Source organism: Lycorma delicatula, chromosome 5, assembly GCF_047948215.1.
Source record: "Lycorma delicatula isolate Av1 chromosome 5, ASM4794821v1, whole genome shotgun sequence".
Lineage (NCBI taxonomy): Eukaryota > Metazoa > Arthropoda > Insecta > Hemiptera > Fulgoridae > Lycorma > Lycorma delicatula.
In genome coordinates, this window is record NC_134459.1 from 50646661 (window position 1) to 50668236 (window position 21576).

The window sequence follows — 21576 nt, forward strand, 5'->3', positions numbered from 1 at the left end:
AATTTCCATAGCAGTGGATGCCATTTAAATAATTACACTAAATTAGAAAGTTACTGGAAATAAAAGTTTTAATTAAAATAGAATGACAAACGTTTAATACTTTATTACTTTATTAACAGTAAATTTGTTTAAAATGATGGAATTTTAAAAGAAAATTTAAATTATTGAACATCAGTCCTATTTAGTAAAAACAAACTATTTTTTATTTTCACTTTGTAAGTTCTATTCACTTGAAATTGTGAATTCAAATTGAAATTTATATTTGGTGATGCAGTTATTAATATTGATATTATAGTTGACACTATGTTAATTTGTTTTTAATTAGGATGAAGAACAGCATATGCCAGATTATTCTCATGCTTCTGTCACAAATAATAGTATGAGAACTGAACAGGTACAACCACCACAAAGAACAATGACAACAGTTTCTTCTGGCAAGAATTATTGTACTGTTTTGTCTTCCAGTGGTTTAGCCTATGATGAGAAAAAAAAAGAGTTAGGGAGGGAAAGGAAACAGGATTATTTTGATTATATGCATAAGGTATGTTTAATTTATTATGTTTTTTGTATTATCATAGAAAAACAAAGATTGGAAATCAAAATTTGATGTTAAAGTAGAAATTAATGAAATATCCCAAGCAGCAGCTATAAGTAATTTTAATTTAATGTATATATTGTAATATTATTCAGCCAGTCTCCTTGGTACATTGGTAGTATTTTAGCCTGTCATAAGAGATCTTGGGTTTGAATATCAGTCAGGCATGGTATTTATATATTTACTTTGTAAATTTGATCTGCTGTTTCAGTTTTTTATCTCCTAATAGAATTTTTCCAAATATAGAGAAAAAGGTATTGTTAATTTAGCAGAACCTGAATTAGATTCAATGTTAGGCATTATTTTGAATTAAAATATTAACTGACATAGAAGTAATATGTTTTTATGTAAAATATTCATAAAATTAAGGGATAGTACTGCTGAATAGATATTATACTATAAAATGTATGCACAATTTTATTTATATTAAAATATAAATTTATTGATTATATCGTAATTTAAAAAATTAACAGAAAAAAAGTAATTTTGTTAATTACATTATTTGTATTGTAGGACAATAAATGCCTGATTATTTGTTGTTATGATCTAAAAGATACTACACAGAACTTTAAGTAATATTTGTTTAAAAATAATGTTTTAAAAAGACTATTATTTGTTTTGTGTTTGCTAAAGATATGTAATTTTAATTTAATGTACAATATATTGTAATATCATACGAGGGTTATTGTTTTTCCAAATTCCGATCGGTCACAAAATTAAAACCACAGTGAAAATAAAAATTTTTTTTTGGTATCGAGTACTTACTTAGTCGCCACTCTGATTTAGACATTTGTCATAGCTTGGTACCAACTTTCCAATACCCTCGTCACAGAACAGAGCCGCCTGTGTTTTCAGCCATGTTTCTACGCTGGTCTGCAGCTCAATGTCTATGCCAAAATGTTGTCCTCCTAGCCAGTGTTTCATCTGAGCAACGAGGTGAAAATCTGATGGAGCCAAGTCTGAGCTGCATGGTGGGTGATAAAACACTTCCCAACGAAAACACTGCAGGAGCTTCTTTGTTACAGCTGCAGTGTGCGGCCGAGCATTTTCATGGAGAAACACAATGCCTGAAGAAAACATTCATCTCCGCTTATTCTGAATTTCCCTTCGTAGACGTTGAAGAGTCACGCAGTATGAGGCTGCAGTGATGGTCGTGCTACATTCCATGATTTCCACCAAGAGAACTCCATTCCGGTCCCAGAACACAGTTGCCATACACTTTCTGTTGGCGAAGGTTAGCTAGAATTTCTTTGGTTTACTGGGAGAATGAGAATGCATCCACTGTTTGGATTGTTCTTTTGTTTCTTCAGTTTCGAAAAGGACCCATGTTTCGTTCCCTGTGACAATTTTGTTCAAAATTTTTCTCCTTCATTGTGGTAGCTCGGGAGAAACGTTAAGGAGGCGTCCATTCTCATTGTTTTGTGATGGTCGGACAGCATCTTGGGAACCCATCTCGCACACAGTTTGCAGTACTGAAGTCCCTTACTAATAATGGTATAGAGAGCTGACCTTTAAATTTCAGGAAACTAATCACTCAATACAGAAATTGTGAACCGACGATTTTCTCGAATTGCCTCATTCATTCGCTCAACGAGCTCATAGGTTGACACTCGCTTCCTTCCCAGACCGCCTGTATCATGAATATCTGTACATCCTGCTTTAAAGTTCCTGCACCATTGTCGCTCATTGAAATTTCACTGTACACATTACTTATTCGTCGATGAATTTCAGCTGCATTACACTCTTCAGCCTGAAGAAATCAAATTACCGTATGCACTTCACACTCAATGGGAGATGCTATTGTTGTAGACATGTTTACGTGCTAGCTGCGTGCTCAGAACTAAATGAAATGACGCGGCGTGATTGAAGGTCATACTAGAGATGCTGCGCAACTGATATGTGCAAAGGTTCATCCGATTTTTGCGCAAGCTTTTATTTTGCGACCAATCGGACCTTGAAAAAAGAATAACCCTCATACTTAATATTATTTTGTCAATCTCCATGGTAGATTGGTAGTGTCTCAGCCTTTCATCTGGAATAACAATTTCCTTGTTAAATATGATTTACTTTTAATGTAAATTGTAAAATGATGGAGATTGGTTATTAACAGATTAGTTTTCTGTTTTGTAAATACAGATACCAGAAAAGTTTGTAGAATTATTAATATACAACATATTAGCTGCTTGAATACAATCTTCAGTTTTCATACTCCCTCCGATACTTCATGTACATACTTTCAAAATTTATTTTACTTTCCTCACTCACTGAGCATAAGTGACGTATAATGGGTATTTATCATTTTCTATTTATTGTTTTTGTCAGGGGCAATCTGATCAGCAGCAGCAGCACTTTATTAATCAAAAGGTACTCTTGATTCAAAATTTTCACTGCAAGCTTGCTGCTACAGTGTTCAGTATTCATGGTTTGTGGTCATTGTTTTGCTAATAAATTTGAAAGTTTTTTGTTATTTCCAACTTATTGAATGCAAATATTTTTGTGTGAAACATGTTTGAGTCATAAGTTAGTGAATGTTTTTAATTTATTTATGATTTCTTTACTAATTATCAAAAACCAACAGTAGGTATCGTGTAGTCATCAGATACATTGAGTATGATGTTGAAAGCATTCCTCCTAGTAGATTTTTAAAAAAATTCTGTATATGTATATGTCAGTATAACTATCACAATTCAAAACACAGAATTAATAAAAGTTTACAGTTTCATTAAAGAATCTACATTTTATATAAATTGTTAATTTAAATAATTTATATTAATGATTACCATCGTTAAACAATTAATATAAATTTTTAAAAGTAAAAAATAAAACTGTTGGTTCTGTAACATTTGGAACAAGTTAGAAATTAGTATCCTGGAAACTGATTGTATGAAGTAAGATAAACTGCCAATGGACTTAATCATGATAGTATAGATCACTGAAGTTACTAATATTAATAGATCAGTGAAGTTAAATTGTAAAATTATGATGAGTGTAAAATTACTCATGCTGCTGGCATTTATTAGTAGCTAATATCCATAGCAGTTGATGCCATTTAAATAATTACACTAAATTAGAAAATTACTGGAAATAAAAGTTTTAATTAAAATAGAATGACAAACGTTTAATACTTTATTACTTTATTAACAGTAAATTTGTTTAATATGATGGAATTTTAAAAGAAAATTCAAATTATTTAACATCAGTCCTATCTTAGTAAAAACAAACTTTTTTTATTTTCACTTGGTAAGTTCTATTTAGTTGAAATTGTGAATTCAAATTGAAATTTATATTTGGTGATGCAGTTATTAATATTGATATTATAATTGACACTATGTTAATTTGTTTTTAATTAGGATGAAGAACAGCATAGGCCAGATTATTCTCATGCTTCTGTCACAAATAACAGGATGACAACTGAACAGGTACAACCACCACCAAAAAAATAACCCTCATACTTAATATTGTTTTGTCAATCTCCATGGTAGATTGGTAGTGTCTCAGCCTTTCATCAGGATGTCTCAGTTTCATATATTAGTCAGACATAGCATTTTTTATATGCAAAAAATTTCAATTTCATATTCACATGGCATGAGCCTCAATGTTTAATGTGGAGAATTATTCATAAAAAAAATGTATGTATGTATGTTTGTATCAGGTTTGATAAATCAATACGTGGAACTGCTCATACAGGTCATACTTTGTAATGAAACATGGGTGTATGGGTGTGATGTTGAAACTGAGGCCAATTTGTCCCAATGGAAGCTTCCTGAAGAGCCAAGACACAAAAAAGCGTGTCAAGCTAGTTCATCAAGATTGAATATTCTGAATGAGAATGTTCATTGATTTCAATGGCTTAGTGTATCATAAGTTCTTGCTAACCAGGTCTTATGGTGAGTACTACCTGAAAGTTCACTGCCATTTGCGTGAAGCAATACAAAGAAAATGCCTAGATTTGTGGCAAAACAATTTATGGCAGTTGTACTATGATAATGAACCTTCTCGCACTTCACTGTTTGTTTATGAAATTTGACCAAAAGCAACATTGTTATGATTCCTCAGCCTCCTTATTCACCAGACACCCATGTGACGTCTTTCTATTCCCCAAACTGAAAATAACTATGAAAGGAGGACATTTTGCCAACATTAAAGTTGAGTGACAATCACAAAATGCAGTGTATGACATCAGCCTTAATGTTTCTCATGCGTTACGATAATGAGGGGAAAGAGATTTTAAAGTCTATCGTTATTGGCAATGAGACATAGATCCAGTTTGACAATCCAGAAACCAAAGAACAGTCTAAGCAGTGGATGCCCACTTCTCCAAACAAGCTGAAAAAATTCAAACACACTGAGCAATAGGAAAACAATGACTTTTTTGGGACCATAAAGGTTCTTGTTGGTGGGAGCAGAGAGCAACAATAACAAAGTAAGTTTACTGTGAATCTTTACATTCTCTCGTCTGGCGTGGTTTTGATCCACGACAATGCACGATCACACTGTGCCAATGTGATCTTCTCAAGCAATTCAAGTGGGAAGTTTTCGCCACTGTACAGTCCAGATCTAGCACCTAGCGATTTTCACCTCTGTCGAGAATGGAAGCATGGTTGGGCGGCCAATACTTTGTATTGATGAAGAACTTCAGAAGACTGTCAAGACGTACCTTACCTCATTGGCGGAAAATTTCTGTGAAGATGGCATCGGAAAGCTGGTGTCATGATATAATAAATGCCTCAATCGTTTTGACGATTATATAGAAAAATAAGTTAGGTATTACTCTGCATTTAGTAATAAAATCATTTTGTTATGTCAATGTGTCTTTTTTTATAGTCCATTGGAGGTTGAAAAAACAGCCCTCATGTATATATATATATATATATATATATATATATATATATATAAATCCTAATTTACTGTAATACACTAGTTAATAATTATTATATTTTATCATTATTTGTTATCTCTTATTTTTAACCTGTACTGTGTGCTATAAAATGTGTGCCTGCCATGCTATAAAATTTTAAAAACAATACAAATTATTTTATATGTATACATGTATATATATATATATATATATATATATATATATATATATATTATAAACATTCAAAATCACAGATATAATTAAGGGATACATCACATCCTTACGTGTGAATTACCATTAGAACTTAGAAAGTTCTGAAAAACTTATGAATATAAATTTGATGTATTCAGAGACTTGACCAACTGCAGTTATGTTATAGAATTGAATAGAAAAGATGAATATACTCATATACTCTTTTAAAGAGTGGTTGCATTTTCATCTTGGCTTGAAATTCTGGATTTAGATACTAATCAACTTCAGTATCTTTTATAAAGTACCAATATTATAAATCAGACTCATTTTGTTAAACCTTTGATTTTAATGATGAATTAACCATTTGACTAGTACACTTGTATATTTACAATTTTGCAAAAGTGGTATGTTCACATAGCTATGATCTCAACGTTTGCTTTTTCCTAATACATTTGTAGATTTATTATTACTTTTACTACTGGTTATTGCTGTGATCTGTTGTCAACAGATTTCATTAACAATTTTCAAGCATATAGATGTTACAAATTAACAATAACTTGAATTACAGAATGCTTTTATCTGTACCAGTCTTCTGATTTTACACTCAGTATGTGGCTTGTTGAATTTAACTTTTTTTTTTGTTATTCATCGTTTTGAAACATTTCTAATGATAAATGATGAGAATTATTATAAAAATAATAAATCTATTTTCATAAGATAGATGTATGAATGTTATGTGTGATGAAAATTTTGATTATGGTATTAAGTTTATGTAACAGATTCATACTGGGATAATGATAAATTTGCTTGGCAAAAATATGTTAATTTTGTTTTAGATTTTTTCCATTTGATAGATCAAAATATTTAAGCACTACTGTATTATAAAGTTTTAAATTTTTTAAGTCACTGTAGCAGCAAGCAACATTCTAAAACCAGTTTTCTAGTAATTGATCAAAAAGTTTGTATTCAAAGTAACTAATTAATAGACATCTGAAGTATTTTTGTAAATGAAACATATTTTATATAACTTACTTTCATATTTTTTTAGTTTGTGAAATACAGATTAAAAAAAACTTATGATGAGTAAAAAGGATTCAAACATAAACTAAGTTTCATTTGTGAGTAAATAAATCACTTTTTTATTCTGATCACTTCATAATGATTGTAATACATTATTATACAGATCACATCACAGATGGCTACTTCACAAACAAAAAAGGATCAGATAAATGATGGATCAAGAGAAAAAATCTTGATCAAAGCACCATCACAAAGTATGCAATTAATTATGAAACAAAATTAAGTTTGATACTTAAACTTTGATATGAAGATACTCAATATGAAAAATTACTGTAAAATAATTCACAGTTGAGAAGATGTTAATGAAAATTATTTGAGCACATATTTTTGTTCATGTTGAATAGGGTATAGAAAAGTCAGTTTTTTTTTAGATTACTATTTAGTTAAAAGTTGATAGACAGACCAATATTGTTTATGTAAAAGTAATTCCTTTAGTTGTATTTTAAATAAATTTGTTGAAAGTTTTCAAATAAATAAGTTGACAATTTTATTATTACGAAGATTATGATCTTATTGTTTTAATTTCTTTACACAATTTAAAGCATCATCTAAAGGAAGCCAGGATTTCTTCATCTTCCATCATAGTCTCTTCGGCATCTTTTGAAAAAGAAGCATTAGCATGCCAGAATTTCTTTCTGAAAATCCCAATCATTTTCATCTTCAACCTGTTTGTCTTCATTAAAGTGAACATCAAGTCAATGCTGATCTGTTGACCTAGTTCTGTGAGTTCATTTTCAGTGTGAATTGCAGCAGTTTCTTCATTCATATTTTCTTCCTCAGATAACCCAAAATCAATACCACGTTTCTTAAAACACTTTTTTAATGTGTTTTTGTCCATACTAATCCATGCTTCTTTTATTTTCCACTATATTCAGCAAAGAAATTTTTTGAATTAAGGCATCTAGATTTTGAACTGAATCAATAACTGCTACAAGAGTAGTCATTCATTATTTGATGATGATGATGTTGAAGTTTAAACAACTGAATTATTCCAAGATCTAATGGTTGTAATTTACTTGCAGTGTTTGCAAGTAAAAACTATAAATAAATGTTACTTAATGACAATTTTGGATGACATGGGGCATTGTCCAAAATTGGCAGCACTTTTCTGTCTTGATTTTTCATTTTTTCATTGAATTTTTCAATACAATCAGTGAAAATGGAGCTCGTCATCCAAGTTTTTCAATTTGCATACCATTCTACTTTTAGTTCAGACATATTGACATTTTTTAAACTTCTTGGCTGCAGTGAAATGTTTATTATTAATGAAAATTCTTTTTCTTCTATAGCATTGATACACAATATCTTTGTTATTCTTTGTTTTAGTTTTTTTAGTACCACACACATTAGCACCTTTGAACGTTAATGACTTGTAAAGCTTGATAAAAGTCTCATTTCATCAATGTTATAAACATCCTTGAGATCATAGTCTTTTATTAACAGTGTTTGCACTGATGGATCCACTTTCACCATATACATTTTTTAAAACGAGATTGTTTCAGGGACAAAATTTTTCCAACCAACCTCTGCTTCCAATAAATATTTCCATTTAAAGTTGTGCGTAACTTGCTTTTTTTATTGGTAATTTTTGTGCTTGGACACCTAAAACCAAGCAAAAGTTAAATCTTTCACTTTTTTGTACAGTTGAAAAGTTTCCTCTTTTGTATTTTATTAATTAACATTTTTAAACTATTCTTTTAAACTTTCTTTTTGTGTTAAAATTTTTTTTGATTTGTGTTTTACCACAATCATTTTTTCGCTAATTTTCTTTGTGATAGTCCACAGCCAGCATCTTCAATAACTTTAAATCACGTTTCTAAATTTAATGTTTTTGGCTATGTTTTTTCTTGACATTTTAGTAACAAAATTAAAAGAAAAACTTTAAAGTGACAAAAAATATAAAAGAAAACACCAACATTAAACTGAGACATACGATTACACGTATAACTCAACTGAATGCAATAGTGACAAAATCAGAATTCATGTCTGCTGCTACCTGAATTATTTCTGTCTGCCACTGACTAATGTTGATGGCAGACAAAAGTGCTTTTGTTAGTATATGTAAAGTGTGCATTCTATAAAGTAAGCTATGATAAATATCTTTATCATTGCGATTATAAAAATTAATGAATAAGCTGTGTATTTTTGTACATGATTTAAATTTACATTTTCTTGTGTTATTCTTTTTAATTAAATTCTTTTTTTGTTAATGATTGAAAAAATCTGTAGTACAATTAAAATTCTCCTCTAATGTGCTATTAAATTTGTGACCAACATTCAGTTTTATACCAAAAAGAAGCAACGAATTAGTGGTTGTCTTCAATGAATATGATGGTCTCAGTTGAGTTAGGGAGTGGTTGTCTTAGAGAACAATAATATTGTCAGTACTGTAATTTATATTCCGAGAAATACTGATCTTTTACAGAGGTGGTTCTTGTATAGAGGTACCATGAGAGATTTCACTACACATATGCATGTGTAAGAAATTTAAAGGTTTGTATTCATGAAACCTTGTAATTATCCAGTTGTTTTCATTTTGAGCAATATTATTTTTAATTAATTCTTGTCACATTCTAATAATAGAAAACTATAACTAGTAATTTGATAAAAATTGATGAAATATGAATTTAATTAAAATCATTTGGGAACCTTACATAGCAAGTTGCAAGCATAGCAAGTTATAGCAAGTTGCTATAAGAGAAACAGAACTCAAGAATTCCTTTGACATACAAATACAATATACACATCCTCTGAAACTTATAAAGATACCTAGCAATTAGAGGATCCTTGTTAGGAAGGTGCTTTATCATACTAAAAACAATATTTTGAATCTTTTCTTGATTTAGTAATAACATATTGAAGTTGAACTTAATAAATACCTTGAAGATAGTCTCAGTGAGTTTAACTCATTCAGATTTATTCTACTTAAAAATAATGTAGTATCACCAGCAAAAAATGCTGCAAGATAAGATGCTGATGAATAAGATAAGAAATCACATTTACCTCATTCCAACTGATGTTATAGAATCCTAGATTTCTAATAAGAATCTAATGAACACAACCAAATACTTTGCTGAATAACAAAATGATGCTTGAAGAACTTGTTTATAGGGCTGTTCTGTATGACCTCCAATTGGTTTTTGAATTATCTTTAGTAAATGTTAATACTATAATAAACCAAATTGCATACAAACCAATCCATTTTTGGAAGTGAACTTATTCATAGTTTCTTTCTTTAAAAATTAAAATTTTTTTTGACAATGTATGAATAGAACAAACAAAATTGAGTAATGTATTACCTTCCTTCGTGTAATGAATTCATTGCTATGCCTGTGACAAATAAACCTGCAAATCATACTGACCTAGTTTGTCCCATTTTATCAGCCAGTTGTGAGTTATTGATATGGTATCTAAGCAAATAGTGTTGTACAATGAGCTATAAAATCTCTTTTTAATGTAAGCTTTCAGGCTTCTGACATTATTGAGCGACTTTAAGCACAGTCACAGAGTTATGCTTATAAGAGATAAGAGAGTGTAGTTGAGCAAATTATTTCATGAAGGAAAGTATCATGTGAACTTCATACTCTGTGACATCTGTTACTCTTGATAAGACATTTTAAAAAAATGTTTGTTTAAGTCAGTTTTTGGGTCCTTCAATAAATATATTTTTTAAATTAAAATATTTTTTTTCAAATTACTTTTTCTTAAAAAGTTGATGTATGTTGGAGTCCCATTTTTTAATTAAAAATTGATATGACTGCTACTGCAAAATTTTGAACATAAGTCTATTGCAAAGTACTTTTTTATTTCATAAAGAATGACATTTTGAGCATATATCAAATATTATTAAAATACTTGTCATTTTTTAAAATATATTTTTATGTAAAAAAATACAAGTTGATGAAAAACAGATAATTTTTGGACAATCATTTGTATTAAATTTTTTCTTCATTTTTGCATGTAAAATCACTTCCTGGAATTCTGTACATGGTTTTGAAACATCTGTGTATGGAGATAGATTATATATATATATTATATATATATATATATAAATGTGAACAGTTTTTTATTTTTTTTCTACACAGTTCAGTGGCCTCATCAGATAATGATGATTGTCTTGTATGTGACCATTTCAATAGGTTAACTATTTTTCAGGACATTTGTCCATTAGTGAATGTTATTTTTATATGTGGTGCCTAATATGTGTAGCTAACTCAAACTTGGCAAGACACAAAATACCTTGAACCTTCATCTGCACCATAATCACGGTGACCAATGAGCTGCATGTTGTTACTGACCTTGTAACACAGTACACATGTACTGGTTCTAGAACCTGTTTACATATTGAAAACTTAGATAGCTTTTCTTTATTTTGACATAGTCTCTGTTGAGAAGACGTAAAAGAAGACATTGGCTTCTTTTTACTTCATCTCTGTCATGTTTTGTTCTAAAACTGACTTTAAAATTCAACCATTATTTTACAAGTAAAATATATTGTTCAGGATTTTTGATTTGAAAATTTGTTAAGTTAATATTAGGCAAGAGAATATTTAGTGTGTTAAGTATGTGATATTGTAGTTGTAAATTACAGCTGTTAGAAATTAATGAGTTTGATGTATTTGTAGTCATTAAACTATATTAAATGATTCTGTGAATGAGTTTTCTGTCACAGTTATAAGAATATTTATATTGTTTAAAAATAGGTTAAGTATTTATAGGCTTATAGTAATATTTAGAGTTCTCGTCAGCAGTTTCATGTGCTCATGTATCAGTGAGTGAGAATGTCATGCAATTATTACTGTGAAGGTTAATTACTAGGTTGGTTGAGTTATGACTGCCATGATAGTCAATGCCAATTTGTTTTCCATGTACACCATAGAAGAGCTGTGTTACATAGTTAGTGTTATGTGGTCAGGTGTACTGGTGCTGAAATCTATCAAAGACTTCTAGCGGGGAACAGTGTTTTGCCACAAAGGAGAGTGTCTGCAAATGGATTGAAAAATTAAAAAGGGGGTTTACTAGTGTTACTCTTAAAGAAGAATTTGGATGTCTGTCCACAGCCTCAGCTGATGATATTGATTTGTATATAACATGATTTTACACATAGTTTGCAAGTTAGCAGTTGTTCTGACAGTGAAATCATCCACAATTAATTTGTACATCCTTAACAAAATTGGCTATGGTAATGAAGATGATGCCTGAAAAAATTATCTCTGGAAATGATTGGTCATTTACTATGAATCACAGAGTAAATAGCTGAGTATGAAATGGAAACCAGCACAATCACCCTCTTCAGGAAGACCTTCTAAAGATCCTACATTTGGAGCATTATCAAGAGAATGCTGAACAGTAAATAGTGCTTGTTATATTGAAATACTTATTGACAAATGAAAGCCTGCAATTTGAAGCAGATAACAAGGGTTACTGTTACTGTTAAAACTTGCTGTCTTGTTGCATGACATATCTTTCTGCTTACTGTAGTCATCGTTGTTAAAAAGATTTAGAAATTGAAGTGTTAGTCATTGTTTCATCATAAAATTCTTATCTCGTTCCTTCAGAATACTACTTAATTGGTTCACTCGGGGAAACATTAAGAGGTTGTCGGTTCACTTTGGAACAAAAACTAAAGGATCCCAGTGCATTGCTTACTTTCTCCAAAAAAAATCTTTCTAAAAGCATAAATGAAAATGGGACCTAATTTAAGATATTCGTTAACTGTAAATTACACAATGTGTGTGTGTAAAATTTAAAAACCCTTTCATTTATATTAAAATTATTTATTTCTTAACAAAAGAATTGTGGAGTGGTGAAGTTTGAACGAGATAAATAAAATAAATATTTAAACAATTGTACAATTTAAATTTATAAACAGGCTGATGATATACATGTTTTTGGTGTAAACAAATACAGATAACATTTATTAAGAATAACTGCTAAATGTAAGTTAGAAGTATGAGTTCTAAGGATATTGATTGTAACGTGTGTTTACATAACATTATGTCATGCTTATAAAAAAATTTACTCTTAACTAGAAAGTTATAAACCCTCTGTAAAATCTGAAATTAATAAAAAAATTTATTTTAACTTAAAACAAATTAATCATATTAAATATAATTCTTTTTTCCTTCATTAAGTTTAATTATATTTTATTGACTGAGATAGCGAACAACATCTGTTTATGATTTTAAAAGTTTTAATTTTTAAATGATTTTTCATAAAAATTCCATTATGCAGAAGTAGAAAGTATATTGTGAAAGTACACAATGCAAATCATAGAAACAAAAAAGAAAAGCAAGCAAAATATTAAAAGTTAATTTTATTTTAACAAAGTTATGTTCTGCTACCAGAGTACAATTTGTTAAATTATTTTTGTAACTATTTTATTCTGCTGTTGGGGAAAACAAATTTTTCTATGCTAGTTTTTCACTGTTGCCATTATTGAAGGACTTTAAAATGAAATTGTTTAATAAAATATAAATGTTTGAAGGTGAAATAAATTAAAATGTAATGAGATCAAGGGTTGTATATAAATGTTTGATAGTATTTAATTTGTGGGAGAATAATATTTGAAGGTTTCATACCATGTAGTGAAGTGTAAATATGGCAACTATTTCCTTTTGTTTTTGGAGGGAGATAAAATATGGGAAAATTCATTCAAAAACAAGATTTAAAAAAGTGTACTAAAACCACGTGAGCTATGAGTATCTTACAGACGATTTTATTAGGCAATTAACAAAAAGAAAGGAAAGTTTGGGAAAAGAACTCCAGGGAGGGAGTTTAACCTAGATAAAAGGAAATTAAGTAAAAAAAAATATATATAAAAATAACTAAAGCATGAATAGAAAAAATGAATATTCAATAAGCACATATTTAGTGTGGGTATAGAAGTTTTTTTGCACTTTTTGATTACTTTGTGTGGTAGTAAGAATGGTAAGACACTTGCAGAAACATGGGGGTTTAAGAAAAATGTAATAGCATTTTTTTTTATCCACAGAAATTATTTAGTACAGAAGCTCACTTTGAAATATGGTTCTTTATCTGAATATTGTAAATTTCTTAACTGAAACAAAAAAGAATAACTTTTTCTTTAATTATATAAAAATAGTTAAACGGGGCCAATAACAGTGAACAAAGATGGTTTAGTGAAAAAGAGATTGAATGAAAGGTAGTTTTTATTTAATTGCTAATTGAATTGAACTTCTTCAGGGGCTTTGTTAGTATGAGAGGTGAAAAATAATTTGTCAACAGTAAGGAAAGAAAATACTTTTTATTATCAACACCAGTAAAAATCCAATTTCATTAGAGGTAGATAATTTCATATTTATACATTCAGCTAATCAACATATCTCATTCACTTAGTAATTTAATGATAAATAGTTATGATAAGATTCAATAAAACCTATCTTAATATAGAAAATATCCATTTGATGTTATGGAAAATGAAACCTGCAGGGAATCTTTTAAAGCTTTTTAATCAATGATGGTGCTTCCGTAATTGTTTATTTATGAAGCATTAACCAGTTTGAAGCAGACTGATTTTAAAAGAAATTTAGATGCTTATAATTGTAACAAAAGAAATAGAACAAGAAGATTTGTGGAAGTACATAAAATAACATTAGAATGTAAGCCATCGTAAAGAGGCCAAAGTTTATGGAGGAATTACCATATGATATTGTTGCCTGTGATTATGGTAAAAGTTTTTATAAAAAGACTAAAGCAGATTAAATGTTTTTACTCCATTGAAAAATTCCTTTTCCTTCTTAGTCATAAGTAAGTTGTAAGTTTTGGATTAGATTTATGTTTATCTTTTGATTTATCATACACTTATTTCTGAGTCACCAAAGATGGTGAAAAAAAGGGCTTAAATATAATTATTATTACAGTTGAAATTAAATTTATTATCGTAAACGTTATAATTTCTTTTTAACTATTGATCTGTTACTTTCCCTTTTTTTACATTAAAAATAGAGAAACTTTAACAGGAAATTCATATACTGGTAAAATTATTGTAATTGTCTTTCTATAACTAATTAGATAAATTAAAAATACAAATTTATTATAAAGAACATATTTTTTTATAAGTAAAAAAATAACTGTTAGTAATTAGAGAAATTAACTTAAATTAATTCTAATTTTTTATGTAGATTTCATAAGAAAGCTACCTTTTTTAATGGGTACTATGATTCGACTTCCAGAAAAATATGACATATCTTTGCATTTCATATCCCCCAGACCCCAAAACCAATGTCAGTTTAAAAGTTTATAAATACATTTATATATATATTTCACTTTCTTGTAGACACGATAACTGCTGTAATTTTCCGCCAATCACTTTCAAATTTATACTTAAAATGTAATGCAATGTAAATTTGAAGTTTTTTGTCACTTTAATGTGGAAGTCTTTTTTATCCCCTACTTAGCACCGGTGAAATCTACCTCTGCCTTTACATGACATTATTTTGAAATATATTTCAAATTTACCTACTCAAAGGGTAGATAAATTTTTTTTCACATAATTTAATTCTTAGGTAGCTAAGATACTTTCTGATGGTCTTTTTTTCTTTTTCAAATCTCCGTAAAATGATGGGAGCTAAAAGTCATTCTTTTATTTTTGTTGTTTCCATACTCAAAGTCACATTCTTGTACTAATTAGATGTTTCCATTACATTAGTATGTATTTGGGCAATTTATTTCAGGAGTGAGGACGCTTAATATACTCCACTCCTGAATGACACCATTACACTAGTACATTCCATTACGTTAGTATGACACTTTATTTATTTGGTCAATTTCATTCAGGAGTTAAGTTCCCTCACTCCTTGTTTTTTTCAAATTTACATTACATTACATTTTAAGTATAAATTTGAAAATGATTGGCGGAAAATTACAGCAGTTATCGTGTCCACAAGAAAGTGAAATATATATATATATATATATTATATATATAAATGTATTTATAAACTTTTAATTCAAGTAAGACCATTTCCCTTGAATAACTTTGTTTAATTAATACTCTTATTTCCAGTTACCCCATTATTTTCTGCTAATTTTTATCATTTTGTCTAAATTCTCCTGTTTGCTACAATTATTTCTTTGTTTTCTACTTCATTATTTTGTATTACCTTTGATAAAAAAATAATAATTGTACATGTGAATTCTTTGTATTTCAGGATAGTAATAGTGAATATTTTACCAACAGAGATAAAATGAAAAGTAGTCGAGGTACATGCACCAGTATTCCAGTCTTTCCAGCTCACTCTTCCAGCAGCAGCTGTAGAAGTCCTAACAGATCTTCTAGAGGTTTGTACTCTTATATCATATAATTGGTATAACTATCTTACAAAAAAATATGAAATTTAGTTATTATGTGTAGGTCTATTGACAATTGCTTAAGATGACTAATTGGCCAGATGAGGTTTGCAGCAAGCATGTACTCATGCTGGAATACTTTATTTCAGTGGTGAGATATTCAAAGAAAAATCGGCTTCTATATCTAATATTTAAAGAGAAAATCATGAGAAACCAATGTCCAAATCAACAGAGAATTTCTTGATTAAAGAATTGAAAAGAAGTGGTTTTCTGGATCACCTCACACTTTATTTTCATCAGCTGTAGGCAAAGTTGTAATTGCCTGGATTGTTGTCAGTGCTTGATAATGAACACAGTAAATAAATAAGAATAATTACATATGACTAATTTAAAATTATACCTATAATAATACATCTTACTAAGCTGTAACATATCCAAGATAACTCCAGAAATAAATCTGTCAAGGTCATTTATAAATAAAAGAAACAGGAGTGGCTCCAACACTTTCACTCCTAATCACTATATTTACTCTAAATTTTTGATGACCATGAGTTATTTATTGTCATGAAATGTTATGAAACTATCCAATAAAATAAAGTCTCTGTTGCATTTCAATAACATAGTGGGTTATTTTATTATGTGTAAGACTAAATTCATGTACTAAGATGCATAAACCTGTATTAGTTGTGTAGTATGTTTATTCCAAACTTGTCAGCCCAAAAGAAGTCTGATGTAAATACAAGAGAAGTTAATTTTTGAAAAATAATATATAAGGACTGATTAAAAAGTAACAAGAATTTCTGAAGTGTATGCATACAAAATCAAGATGTACTTTACTGTGGCGAAGTATTTAAAATGTTAAAGAAGGCCTTTGGCGACGATGCTTTGTTATAACCATGATTTTATGAGTGATAAAAACACTTTCAGTAAGGCCAAAAAGACTCAAAGATGACACCTAAAATTAAGAATGTGGGTGTGCTAGCACATCAGCCATTGATGAAAATGTTAAAAAAGTTTTTTAACAAGTCAAGTCCAATAATCAGTAATGTATCAAGTCCCCTCAAATTTGAAGGCCCTTCTATCTGCTTTCTTCTATTGCAATAGAATTGTTCATCATGAATTTCTTCCGCAAGATTGTAAAATAAACAAGGAGTACTACCTAGAAGTTTTATGCAATTTGCGTGAGAGAAAACATCCTGAACTTTGAAGAGACAGCTTGTGGATTTTGTACCACAACAATGCACTGGTGCACACTGCTTTACTTTTTCAATACTTCATGATGAAACAGAACACCATTGTGATGCTCCAACCACCTTATTTTCCAGACATGGCTTCCTGTGAATTTTTCTTATTTCCCAAACTTAAAGAGGACACACAAAGGGCAATGCTTTTCAACAATAGATGAGATAAAAACAAAATTGCAAGCCGAGCTCAAGGCGATACCCGAAGTGGCATTTCAGCTGTGTTTTTCAAGCTGGTAGTTGCATTGGCTTAAAGTGTTTAATTTCACAGAAAGACTACTTTGAAGAGGACGAGATGAACATTGAAGATTGAATAAATACTTTCTGTGAAAATGAAAATTTCTTGTTACTTTTTGATCAAACCCTGTATAATTTAAAATTTCAGTTATTCTGGATTTTTTTGTAGTCTGAATTAGTGAGGTTTTATGTAATCCACATGAGTTATTTCATTTTATTGTTTTTATAAAATAATTTTGTAAATTACACTTTTTCCTTTTTTTTAGGTAAAGATATTCATAAAAGTGCAGATTGCTTTCCTAGTTCTCCATATTTGTCACCTGAGACTACTTTAGCTGAAAAAACAAATATGGCAGAGTCTTATGTTGTTGAAGGTAGTATCTTAATATATAATAATATTAAAACAAATTAAATACATATTGAACAAAATAGTATTATTCTGCAAAAACTTTTTATAATTAAGCTGAACATCAGTGATGTTCAGCACATTGAGGTCACCATGGTAAAAACTTATTTATTTACCAATGCTTTGGCACTTGTTTTATATTTTGTTTTACAATTAATATGCACCAGAGAATTGGCTATTTGTGAGATTGTGTTTTTTAAATTAATTTTGTACATAATTTAATGTTATAATTAATTCTAAATAGTATAAATTTTCTACTGCTTATCTTTTACTGAAAAAAATAGTTATCTGTTTTAGGATGGTTTACTTTAACACAGTTAAATGCATTTAAGAGTACATTTAAATATTGTACCTTCTAGCATCTGTCACCTTTTTTATATTTTTTATAATGATAATTTATTTACTCAGATTGGTAACAGAATTGGAGCTAAATATTGCAAACAATATAAACAAAACTGATACCTAAGCTTTAGTCACAGTATTAACTTTAATAGTGTATGAGTTTAAAAGTCATTCAGTCATTAGATTTAAGGGCATAGTATGTTTAATAACTGAATTGGATAAGAGCATGTATATATAAGGATTTTAATATTGGAGAATGATTACTACTTGTTAACAGGATTAATGGAAAACAAAAAGAGTGTATTACTTTTAACTTCATAAAATCTTGTTACAACCACAAAAAGGAGTAAATTAACCTCTTGCTAAAGAGTTTATTATCTTTACATTATAGTTTAAACCTATTTTCTAATGACATTTAAGCTCATCAGTAAAAATAGAACATGGCTTTGCAGATACATTTTGAGAGCCAAAGTATTGTACTCATAAAGGCAGGTTGAATCCAGTTCAAAGCAAATACACTTTTACTTAAATCTTAACATCTATCCTACAACTTTTTAGTAATTATTTTTTAACCTACTGATAGGTCAGGTTACTGCATTGTATTTTCTGTTGATAGATTTCTGATTAATGTTATTATTCCTTTATTTTCCCAAACACAGCTAGAATGCCTATATTAAATAGTTATTAAATAGTTTTGATATGATGATCATATCAAAACTGAGGTATTGGGTTTTTTTAAATCTGTTTTAGTGTTCATTTACCTATATATTCTTATAAAATTTTAAAGATAGTTAGTTTAGCAGTGGTTAAAACATGTATACCAAGAAAAAATTTCAAAAGAAAGACACGTAATCTTAATTGTTGGTGAACTTTAGAAATTAGAAGTTTTGAATTCCATCACAAACCCCACCAAAAATATAAAAGGGCTTTACTTCCAGTTTACATATTTTAATAGACTGTTGTAATTATACATATATATATATATATTTATTTTTTTTTAAATCTTTTTCAATGAATATGCTTTCTTAGTTTAAGCAACCTTTGTCACACAGTTGAATAATGAATTTCAAGTTTAAAGTCTGTCATTTTCCTTTGAAGATCACAACTTGATGTTTGAGAATCTACTTTAGATGACATAGCCCTCTCTTTTAGTAGTTTGTCTTCTGTCACAGTTTCCCTTTCTTTGTGACTCAACAGAACCAGTTCTTTTTCAGGTAGATAATGAAACTGAAGTTTTTAAATTCAACCCACATTGTGCTGCAATTTGATGTTGAGACCTTATTATTTATTTAATTTTTTATTGTATTTGTTTTTTGTTAGATCATCTAAAAAATAAATTGAATGATCACAGTTGAAGATTATACAATACGTAGTAAAAAGTAAATGCACTCAATATAAAAATTAAATATAATCAATTTTACAAAGCACTGTATATACATGTAACTTAACATTAGATTATGAAATCAAACAACAATTATGATCGCAACTGTTTACAAATAACCAATAAAGGCAAGCTTGAAAAGAGCAGTATGATCAACTTAACTGAAATTTTCCTCTGCAGTGCAATGTTAATTTGTATAATACTTTATTTATAATTTAATAATTATTAATTTGCATAATATTTATATTTATACGTATCAAAAATACTAACATGAGATGTGGTATATATATGGTGTTTAGCATTTTTAATACAGACATTACTATTTTATTTCAGTGGTGTACAATGTTTGATAATGTATGTACTTGTACTTTTTATTTTTAGGGCATGCTCAAAACACCCATGTGAAAGAGTATATTTACAGAGAAGAGTTAAAGAAACAAATAGAAGAGAACCAAAGATTGGAAGCAGAAAGGAAAGAAAAGGAGAAACATGAGGAAGAAGCAATTGAATGGAGATTTGGAGAACTACAAGAAACGTTAAGGAGACAATATGAAATGGAAGAGGCTCAAAGAATTGAGTATATTATGAGGGTATGTACCATCTCATTTGTATCATTGATTGTTTGCTAATATTGTAAACAAATTAGTTTGCCAGTTTTCTGTAGACCTCTTCTCCTTTCGAAGTGATATATGTTATTTGATAATTTTCCATTCACATTGAATTTTAAAGAAAACCTCAGAGGTAAAATTTAATGCCTATACTGTTTGTCATAATTGTTTCTTTGTATTTTTGAGATATATTTCTTAGAGGCTCCCCTTGTATTTGTGAAAAAGGTGTTTTCTCTATCTTTTAGGACTATTCAAAAATACATGAATATGGTTTAGCAATGTCGATAAAGTCCAAGGAGTTAGATCCACTGCTATCAGTAACCTGAAATGTAACCCACCGGGTTGGTCTAGTGGTGAACGCGTCTTCCCAAATCAGCTGATTTGGAAGTCGAGAGTTACAGCTAGTAAAGCCAGTTATTTTTACACGGATTTGAATACTAGATCGTGGATACCGGTCTTCTTTGGCGGTTGGGTTTCAATTAACCACACATCTCAGGATTGGTCAAACTGAGAATGTACAAGACTACACTTCATGTACACTACTCATACATATCATCCTCATTCATCCTCTGAAGAATTATCTAAATGGTAGTTACCGGAGGCTAAACAGGAAACAGAAAGAAGTAACCTGAAATGTAATGAGATTTCTTAGTGATTTCCATGATATTGTTTGTTGATGTAAAGTGTTTTACTAGAAAATAAAAAAAAATACTAGGTTGTAGTTAAATTTAAACAATTATAATAATCAATAACTTTTTTGGTGTTTTTGGTACTTGAAACAAAGATTTATTTTTCTATTATTTAAATTTACATGCATGTATTGTAACATTAGTTTTTATTATCCTGTTATTTTAAACCCAGTCCTAGTAATTTCAAAGCAGGCCATGCGAGGTTGCAGACAAACATGGACAAGCACTACCATGAAACAACAAATGCTGCTTTGCAATAGGCTGTTTCATTCGCTTATTGTATTCACAATTAGCCTTATACGATTTATGAGAAACCTATGAATTTATTGATCAATTTGACATAAAATGAATTAGTACGAATTGTTACTGGTGTTAGACAAATGCTTACCATTATTATTGTTCATGCTTTTAGAATTTGGTTGAATCTTTGCTTTTGAAAGAATTCCTGAGTGATCCTATTTAATTAATTGGTGTTTAGTTTCACTAGTTTTATGACTGATCTATGTTTAATCACCAGAAAATATGATTATCATCGTCTTGCTTTCCTTTACATGCAGTAACTCAAGACTAGTCCCTTTCTCTTTTTATTGTTTTTTTCAGAAGTAATATATGAATCCATAAGTACAAATTGTTTTGCT

At 29.3% G+C, this 21576-nt stretch overlaps 1 protein-coding gene across 1 annotated transcript in view; it reads left to right on the forward strand.

Annotated features, from left to right (window-relative positions):
* LOC142324941 (uncharacterized) overlaps nucleotides 1–21576 on the forward strand; it is a 73721-nt gene that overhangs the window by 11932 nt on the left and 40213 nt on the right. Inside the window, exons 4-8 of the mRNA XM_075366102.1 lie at nucleotides 326–541; nucleotides 3946–4014; nucleotides 15896–16025; nucleotides 17779–17886; nucleotides 20023–20231. Coding sequence (XP_075222217.1) covers nucleotides 326–541; nucleotides 3946–4014; nucleotides 15896–16025; nucleotides 17779–17886; nucleotides 20023–20231 — 732 coding nt within the window. The remainder of the gene's footprint in view (nucleotides 1–325; nucleotides 542–3945; nucleotides 4015–15895; nucleotides 16026–17778; nucleotides 17887–20022; nucleotides 20232–21576) is intronic.